Genomic DNA, 10,255 nt, shown 5'->3' with positions numbered 1-10,255 from the left:
TAACGGAGCTCTGATACAACAGATTTGTCTCCCCATACAGCGATCAGATCTAGTATCTCCCGTACGGCCCATGCTGGAGCTCTTTTTGGATTTGAGACTGCATCGCCACCCGTGCTGATCAGAGCTCCACGCTGGGCAAGCAGGAAATGTAATTCTAAAGTTTGCTGTTTACCTGCCCACTGCATCCGAGTTCAGATTGCTGTCCAGAGCGGTCAGTGTTGCACTCTGGGATACCGGCCGGAGGCCAATAACGTCGATTTCCGTCCACACTAACTGTAATCCGATATGTTAATATCGAATTTAGCGCTACTCCTCGTCGGGGAGGAGTACAGAAATCGATTTAAAGAGCCCTTTATATCGATGTAAAGGACGTTGTACTGTGGACGAGTACAGCGTTAAATCGATTTAACGGCCATTAAATCAATTTAAACGCGTAGTGTAGACCAGGCCAGAGTTTTGCTGTTGCAGTTACACTTTCTCATTCTCTTAATGGCCTAAATTGTACTCAGTTGTTACAGAACCCTTTGATTCCACTATTCAGTGCCTCTTTCTAACAGAGACATACTCTAAAACATTTTGATTGCTGCGTGAAAAACAGTAGAGGACAATAACTCCTAGTTATACTGAGAATTATTACTACTTTGAACTTTCAGTTATTTCACACTCTGCTTTGCTTTATCAAATGTCATGTTATATTGCCAGTTTACAATCTTCAGTCCTTTGTTTCTTACCTGGAACCTTGTAGATTGTGCAAGTTGTTTGGACCAGGGGCTATTCCCTTTGTTACTTGTCAGCATGGTGCCTAACACAGTGGGTTCCTGGCCCTTGATTGCATTCCTAGGTGGCACTGTGAAGTACATCATAGATGTCTCTTTATTCCTGCTAAAAGGAAAATTCCAGACCAGTTGGGGAAACTAACATTATTCCTTCAGCTGCTGGCTGACAGCAGGCAGTGAGAGAGAGGAAAGCAAATATAAATGAATGATTTCCCTGTTCTAGATCACAAATTTCAGGGCCAGTGGAAATGATAGTCTGTAGACCTCCACTAATTTGAAGCTAATCTGGCCAGATGGGAGGTATATTTTGAGAACCCTAGTTAGTTAGGGAAATTTGTGTCTGAGGGAATAGAGGAGGGTGAAAGTGATCTCCTAACAAAGTCAGGAACATGGTGCTAGCACCTTGACAGAGATCTACTTGGCCCTTTTTTTAGCAATGAAGTATTATGGATGGAGCAGTTGTATGTGGAAATGAATGGAGGCATCCAGAGCAATCAAGTTGTTCTCAGTACAAGAAGATCTCTGTTGCATAGACTTTCTGATAAACTCAGATTAAAACGCAGAAATCAGATTGGATCATTTTCTGATGTTGAAAGAATGGCCTTTCAATCCACAAGTCTTTTAGTTTACCTTAATAGACTAGTTACCTTTCTGGTCTAATAACAGGCTCCTCAGGTTAAAATACACATCCTATGGCTTTAGGCTTCCTGCATAGATACTTTTGACTTCCTGATGGATTTTACAGTGGAATTTAGGTACTTTGTCCTTTAATTCTTAAGACACTGAGAACCAGAGTTGGAATATGCAAGGTTTCTTTTTCACTTCATGCGAGTCTTACCCTTCATTTGCTTTACCTATAATAAACGTTTTGAACTCTCAGAATCTCTTTAGATGCCTCTGGGTCAGTTTTCGTTGATCTCTAAACTTATTTGCACATAATGGTGAAATGGTTTTAGAATGTCGTGATTTTACAGTGTATCAGTAACTTTATTCTTATTGTAGTCTTTTGGAAGTGATCAAGGGTTCCTTTCAAAAGGTGTCATGTTGACCAAAGTGTGCTAGATGTGGCTTCTTGGGCTGGCAAGAGAGAGTTATTGAAGAGCTCTGCAAAGAGTTCCCAGTCCCGGCTTGGTCAGGGAACCTTGGGTTTTTCTTCAAGTGCTTGCTCATATCCATTCCAGTTAGGTGTGCGCGCGCTGCGTGCACGTTCGTCGGAGAAACTTTTACCCTAGCAACACTCGGTGGGCCGGCAGGTCGCCCCCTGGAGTGGTTGCCGTATGTGGCCTAATATAATATCCTTTCCTGCCGCCCGCCCGCCTTCCTCAGCTTCCTGCGTACCGCCTCATGTCGTCGTTGGAACATGTAGAGAGGCAGCTTTATGTCTATTCTCTCCACCTTAACCTACGATTCTCTTCTATAAGCTTTAGCCAAACGCGTCCCTGCAGACCACTACAGGGCCCGTTGTTGCAGTAGAATTCACGGACAAACACAAGGCCGTTGTATCATAATCAACAACCAAGGAAGTGCTTATTCAAAGGCCTATCTCCCCTGTTTCAGAATGCGACGACTTCGTGGGATTTCTGCTGTGTAGCCCATTCCATATGACCTGTGGCCTCCTTTCTCACTATGGAGTCCGGACCGCTAAGCTCAGATGAGACACCTGAGCACACTAGATGCGCGTTTCCTCACACACGACATGGTGCTCCGACGGATAATCACTACCCCTCCATTCAATCTCTTCCGGACGTGGGAGCTTTCACCCAGATCAACCTGTTGAGGCCAAGAAATAAACATGAATTGCCAGCTTGTTTCTGTTCTCCTACAAGGTCGCTCTCCGGCTCCCCTGTCGGAACGCCTTCATGATCCCGTGTCAGTCCGCCTTTGCTATCTGCCTTTGCAAAATCCAATTTCCCCTCGTGCCCTACCGAGTATGCCTAGACGGTCAGCTAGAACAAGCTCGACGGTTCTCAATACCTGAATCTTCTGGGGTTGATGCGGATGAGAGATTTGCGCGCGACTGGCCGAGATAGGTGCGACGGTTAACCTGTGGGTAATGGATCCCTATAACGGAGCTACGTACCTGTATCCCTGTACGTGTACATCCGAATCCTCCTGCCACTGTGGCCGGACTTGATCACGTCAGGACTTTTCGCAGGCTCACCCACCCGGACCTGCAGTCCCCTCCACCTGACAGGCATGTTTCCTAGCTGGTAAACCCAGTATGGCAGCTAAGCTGTTTCGCGCTGCAGTAGGCAACAGTGTGTGCTTGGGTTAAAGCAAGGAAGTCCCCTCCATTCGTCAGTTCTGACATACCTCGTGAAATGAAAAGCGAGCTTCTGCTACATGGAGTTGTTGTGCCCAGAACATGGTCACTCAACCAATGCCTCTGATCAAATATCTACCATCCTGATTATTTGTGGTCTCTCAAGAGCAGGGGTTGGCTAATCTCTACGCTGCGAGTCACTCGGCCGCCGCCCATACTTCCTTCACCATCCGGGGAGACTGGCAATACCAATTTTCTCTCAACCCGATTCCCAGGTCTGAGAGTTTTTGGAAAACGCTATACCCTCAGTACAAAGCCCCCTAAACCTCATATCACTGTTGACCTAACCTGTGTAAATAGCTCGTGGCCCCCCTGTGCGAACCTTTGGCCACATTTTGACGCTATGCTGGTAACCATGCCTGGATAAAGACGCTTCCCTATCTGTCAATAATTACCTCAGCTAGGCGTGTCTCGAACCCGCGCGCTGCTGTGGATCCTCCATATACCATCCTTCCATAAGACAAGGACAGCTGCGACCTCACCACAGCATTCCCCCTAAAGTCTCTCCGCCTTTCTCACGTGAAACCAGGACATCTTTCTGCCAGTGTTCTTCCAAAAGCCCATAGAGCACGGGCAGGAGGTGTACCGAGAACGGAGACAGCTGCCATCCCTTAGATGTCCAGAGGCTCCCGCCGTGTTACATCTGAAGCGGTACCAAACCCTTCCGTCATTCACGCGTACGCAGCTCGTTGTAAGCAGTGGCAGAACGTATGAGAAAGCAAGGCATCTTTCTGCTCAGACGCATTGGCGTCTTGGGTCACTAGTCATGTATCCCGAGCTTGCTAGAGTAAACTATGTCTTTCAAGTTTCCAGTTGTTCCGGATGGCCACTCCAACACCACACTACGTTGAGCTCTAGGCCTCGCTGCTGCTTTCACTGTGCGCCCATGTTCCTGTGCAGGAAAATAGCTGCCGTGGCGGTTCCACCTGTGTGTCCTGCTGTCCACGTACCTTTGCGACCATTAGCAATGGTCCACACAAAGCAATCTAGACTAGAGGCAATGCGCCCTGTCTGACTGGGTTATTTGTTGGGCTCGAGCCGGTGTCTCTTGGCCTCCGGCATTCTGGTGCAGGTGTTTTCGACAGGATCTACTCCTTCGATCCATACACCGCCTAGGTCAAGCTGGGAAATCACCTAACTGGAATGCATAACTGAGCAAGCACCGAAGAAGAAAGACGGTTACTCAACCTACTTTGTGTAACTGTTCTTCGAGGATTGTGTTGCTCATAATCCAGTCTACAATACGTAGATACAACTACTACCCACCCGCCCCCCTTCCCACTGTCGAGTAGCCGGCAAGAAGGAACTGAGGAGCAGGCGGGCTGGCAGGGGTATAAGGCGCCATACCGGCGCCACTCCAGGGGGCGACCTGCCGGCCCACCGAGTGTTGCTAGGGTAAAAGTTTCTCCGACGAACGTGCACACGGCGCACGCACACCTAACTGGAATGGATATGAGCAACATATCTCGAAGAACAACAGTTACAAAGGTGAGTAACCGTCTTATCAGTGGACTACATACCCCAATTTGGTAAAGTGGTAATAAACATCATGATTTAATTGCCTCATGATGTGGGGCAAAAAACCATGCCATTTTAACTATTTAAAAATAATTTTGTGTGATGTATTGGGATATCATGTCAGCAGTAATTAAGATACTAACTTGTTACTATTTTACTGGTAAGCTAAGAGTTTGAGGCTCTCATTTCCCAGTATATTTCATATTGGTCTAACAGATTTCAAGTTTTCCCTGTTATTTATGCCAACTTCAAATAGAATTTTCTTTAAAACTTGCTATGCTGAGCTAATGGAGCAACTACCTTTTCTTTTCACTTCAGTACACATCTGCTCTTGATGGTGCAGGGTGTGAGTGAAGGGAAGAAATTTAGACTTCTCCACTTCCCGGATAATATTTCCTAAAGGAATAGAATGAGTCAGTCTGCCATCAGATGCTTCTTCCTCAATCTTGGGTATTCTTTCCATCCCTACTGGAAGGCTGTAGAATAGGAAGAAAATTATTCCAGAGAAGTTGCGGCAAGATAAAAACTCTAGTAGCTACTGAGTATTGGAAGCTATTGAAAAATGCCAGCTGAGCTAATTAGATGTCTACTTGACACAGTCAGCTGAAGTCTCTACAGGAGCAAGTTACCACTCTGAATTCATCAACTAGAATCATCAATAATGCACCTTCTGTAAGAACTTGTCTGTGAGCAAGCCTATTTAGATGATGATGAAGTAAATCAGTTTACTGCAGGCTGAGTTGCAATTTGCTTCTCGCCAGCCTTATGTACAGCATTAAATATAACAAATTAATGTTTAAAGCTCTAGAGGATATACATATTCACCTTCAATGATCATAAGTCTATCTTAACATCATCTTAAGTCTATTAAAGGATTTGGTATTTTTGATAAGTATATTTTTGTGTAGGACTTTGTCCAATTGAATATTAAAGGCTAGTGGCAAAATGGATTTGAATGATTGTTTTGAAATTGGAAACAAAGACTTTTAGAGAAGTAAATAAAATTCTACCGAGACATCCGTGGAATAAATAGATTAGTATAATCTTCCATTTACGTGAAAAAAGAACTTTTTAGTCCACTGCAACTTCTGATAACTTACGCGTGTGTGTGTGTGTATATATATATAATATATTTATTTTACAGTACTTGATTTAAAGTTGCTTGTCTTGCATACCTGCTTACAGATGAACTGAAAAGTCATGGCTGGTAAATCAGGATTGCTCTGTTTCCTTCAAGAGTTGATGACATCTATAATTAGTCAGAAAATAGAGAAATTTTAATAAAAAAACATTTTGAGCAAAAATCTTTTCCCAGTATTTACCCATTGTAAATTATATCACCATTCCTTAAAGCAGAGTAGTGTAGGTGGTCATGATGTTACAAACTGTTGCATGAGGTACATGGGGTCCTGAACTCAGCTCATCTTTAGCCTTGTTCTGTGGTCTCCTAGACAACTGAAGTGCTGCTGTTGCATTAATCTACAATCTTTGATTACCAAGAAATATATCCAGCGTTTAAATTATAAAGTATCAGTGTGGACCAGTTCAATGTCATCAACCTTTGCAGGAGTGTGGCTGGGTGGACTAGGTCTGGAGGCCACCTGCTGCGGCCTCATGGCCCTGTATCACCTTGCGTCACAGTAGAGCAGTGAAAAGTCCAGGCAGCCTAGAGTGGCTGCATAGGAGCAGCCAATCGGGGTTGCCGGAGTGACCGATAAGGGGCCAGAAGGGCCAGATAAGACAAGCAGCAAAGCCATCAGTTGCTGTGTGGAGCTCAATAAGGGAGGACTGGGTGCCTTGCTGGCTAGACGAACAGCTGGATCGAGGACAGCTCACTGCACAGAGCTCACCAGACACAACCGAGTCTAGGGAAGGCAGCCAAAGACCAAGTGCCTGGCTAAATAGAAGAGCAGCAGGACCATCAAAAGGTCATTATGAGCAGACTGAGCCCAGAACTTGGCCAGACAAGAGTACGGAGATGGTCTCTGCTGGTCTGATTGCAGAATGAGCTCAGGGAGGGCTGCTGAAAAGGACACCAGCTGAGGGTACCAAGATGGGCCACTGCTGGGTGTCTGAAGAAGGCAGTGCCTCTGGGAAGAAACCTAAGAGCTATGGCCCCATACCGGGGCCATGATAAGAACTTGGGACTGTTTACCTTGGAAGGGAGGACAGTGTATACGGCTCAGCCAGAGGGCTGAGTCGCTGAAGACCAGCCGAGAGAGCCATCGGCCAGCGAAAGGGGGCGCTCGTGAGAGGCAGATGCAGACACCATTACAAGGAGGTATAATTCTGATTTGGCAGTCGTGACTGTTCTAGTCATCTCTAAAGGTGTGCAAGATCAGCAACCTTAAGCATAATTTGTTCTTACATATTCTGCTAGTGAACAATAGATTTTGGGTTTTTAGGTAAATAGCTGTAATAATAACAATGTAAGTTCTTGAATAAGTACTTCCATAGTCAGCTGTCTTATAGCTAAAATGTTTGTGAAATTAAAAGGCAAGAAGGATTCCAAGACTGAAGTCCTCAATCAGCTTAAAAAAAAAATCGATGGGAAGTTTACCTGAATGTCTTCAGGCTTAGGCCCAAAGTAATTGCAGGTAAGCCTGGATTTTACTAGAGTATGGGGACACCAACACTAGTGTAAGACAGAGAGAAAATACTTTGTCTGTTAGAGATACATAAAAGCATCCAAATAGGAAGTTTTGAAAAATTGGGTTGTTCCTCTTAAAAGAAATAAAGAAAGTAGTGTAATTCTTTGAAGGATGATTCACACAGGATTGCTGATCTGGAAGAGTTTAGATATGGAACATGATGGACAAATAAAGTCATGAAAAAGACTGACTTAATGTCATTTATGTTACTGATTAGGTCAAGATATTTTTGTCCCTTAGCTGTATATATACAGCTGTATATTTATCAGCTGTAGTATAAATGCTTTTCACTAGTGATTGAGTTCCTCCTGTAATAATGAAATCTATTTTAAATTAAATGACCTGCAACGTAATTAGTTTTTAGTTGTTGCTTCATGGTTGTAATAAACTACTAGTTGACAGGATAGCATACCACAACTGTTGCGTAGAACTTAAAAACAAGACCAGATGATCTTGGCAAACTGAATAAAAAAGAATGTGTACTTTAGACATATATTTAAAACAGTTTATGAATGTTAAATTGGTTTATAATGTAGTTTCTCTCTCAGAAGAAATTGATCTTCACTGTTTAATTTCAGTGCTTGAGGTTTTAAGTTCTCCGTAGCAATAAAATATTAAATTTTGTAACTGTCAAATAGTTTGGAAAAATATCTTGAGGGTTAACCTGGAACCCTTAAATTTTTGTGTAAAAATACGAAACTAAGTCTAAATGATGAGGTCCAGAGCAGCTTCATGGAATCTTCTGCTTTTCTATCCTAAAACACTTTTTATATACTGATTATGGTGGGAAAGATTTATCAAAGGGGAGGGTCTTGCAGCATGCTCTGAATGGTCAGATTATGGAAATGTCTAATATCTGAAATGTCACTGCACAGCTAAATCCCTGGACTAAAAGTGCTTTCTCTAACGCTTTGACCTGAGTTTTGTAAACTATTTTGTCCAGAGGAGCACAGCTGTTTTGGTGGATTATGGATGGAAAAGTAGTCTCTGATATAGCTGAATCCTGACTCAGTTATGGCTTTTAAAGGTCAGAACTGCACTGAAAAGTTCTCAATATAGCTTCGTCTCTCAAGGGTGTGAAAAATCCAGAAGAATTTTTTGTCAACCTAGCTATTGCCTCTTAGGGAGATAAATTACTTATAGCGAACAGAGAATCTCTCTAGTTGCTGTAGTAAGTGTTTTCGCTTACAATGCTACATTTTAAGTGTAGACATAGCCAAAGATTTCTCAGACCTGTCAACAGAAGCAAACTGGAAACCATTGGACAGAAGAGAGAAGGGAGAGAGATGATCCTGGTGCTCTGTCACAGGATTCTATCTTCAACCCCAGATACAGTGAATTCAGAGTGGGTTACTACAATTGACACATGCATAGATCGAATACACTAGTTTATATCCTCCTCTTGAAGGTTCCTGGGAATCTCGTGGTGGAAATGAGAAATGCTAGTGGCAACATAGGTCTGATTGTCAAGGATTAATTATGAGTCTATGAGTTGACCAGGACCCCAAGGCCTTCAAGCCACTTTGACAGACGAGGTCACAAAATGTCTTCTGTAATTTTAGACACTATATCTTAAATGGCTCTGATGTAGAGAGCTTGTCAATGTTTATGAAGACTTGAATAGTTAATGAAACAGGTGTGTGGGTGTGCATCCGTGAGAGAGAATCACTCTGGTTGGAATGTGACCCAAATAACTGGGTACCACCCAGTTCTAAATTCTGTTTCTAGAATATTAGTTCTCAGCCTTTAGGGTGTAAAGATGTTTTCTTGTGATTGTATAGTATTCTGAAAATCTTAATTTTTGATTGGTAATGGAGGGAGTTGCAGGCTCTTTTGGTTATGAAGATAATGTTCCACTTGTTAATAGCTACACCATTGGATTTATTGAACATTTAGTATTTGCATATGTGCAATTAATGAAATTCTCAGAAAGACTAACAATTTTTTGTTACTTTAACAAAAAGTAATAGTAAATGTAAAGACCTATTTTAGGTATATGTAGCATATATATATTGGTTCTAGGATTGCAGGTGTGAAAAGGTTGAGGAACCTATTCATAGCCTAGAGCATTGCCATGGAACCAAACTATCTACCTACAAACCCAATCCAGCATTCTCTAAAGTCAGTGGGAATATATCCCTTGACTTCAGTGGGTGGTAGATTGGGCCATTGGTCCACCACTGTGGGTTTAAGCAAGAACCTTGTACATTTGAATGTAGCATTTCTAATGTAATTACACTTTCTTTTAGGGAAGAAACCCTTATTTTCTGGAGCCAGCAATAATTATAACAGTTACTGATGGGAGTAAATTAACTACCACGAGTGGGATACAGGATGAGGTAAGGTCTGATCTCTGTTTATCTATTGTACCAGACTTTTTGATAGAAGGCTGATATGTTAGGATTACCAGTTATTTAAACCTGTTCAAATGTACATATGGGATAAACTTAAACAGTGTTTCCTTGAGTTTGAGACATTCTTATGTAATCATACTGTGCTAGAAATGGTTTGAAAGCCTTTTCAGCACTATAAATTTGAGCATATTTAAGAAGTATCTTTAAACAGATTTGAAGAGTTTCTAAAATACTCAGTTTGCCAGTTTCACAGTCTGATTTAAAATGCTGGCAGAGACATACAACTCAGTTCTACTGAAGGTAATTGGGATATTAGTTTGACACACGTATCAAATCAGTATACATAGCTTTTTAAAGGGCTTACCAGAATAAATTTATTGGACTGAAGAATATACATCTTGAAAATGTGTAAACATACATAACGTGTATAGACCTGATTTAATGTAGTGATCTTGCAAGGGTGGGAACCATGAACCAGAGAGCAGATTGGGACACATGAAGTGCAGACGAAGAAGAGGAGATTACTTCTTCTTCGAGAGATGTCCCTGTGGGTGCTCCACTTTAGGTGTCGGTGCGCCCCTGCGCCTTTGATCGGAGATTTTTTGCAGCAGTACTCCTACCGGCCACGCATGC

At 42.6% G+C, this 10,255-nt stretch overlaps 1 protein-coding gene across 4 annotated transcripts in view; it reads left to right on the top strand.

Moving 5' to 3' along the window:
* INTS6 (integrator complex subunit 6) overlaps positions 1 to 10,255 on the top strand; it is a 103,041-nt gene that overhangs the window by 19,593 nt on the left and 73,193 nt on the right. For all 4 annotated transcript variants that reach the window (XM_075061608.1, XM_075061606.1, XM_075061609.1 and 1 more), the window contains one exon: positions 9,518 to 9,607. In XM_075061608.1, the coding sequence (XP_074917709.1) occupies positions 9,518 to 9,607 (90 nt within the window). The remainder of the gene's footprint in view (positions 1 to 9,517; positions 9,608 to 10,255) is intronic.

The sequence above is a fragment of the Chelonoidis abingdonii genome, chromosome 1 (assembly GCF_003597395.2).
Source record: "Chelonoidis abingdonii isolate Lonesome George chromosome 1, CheloAbing_2.0, whole genome shotgun sequence".
Lineage (NCBI taxonomy): Eukaryota > Metazoa > Chordata > Testudines > Testudinidae > Chelonoidis > Chelonoidis abingdonii.
Note: the sequence above shows the minus strand (reverse complement) of the source record. Positions and strands in the feature narration are given on the sequence as shown.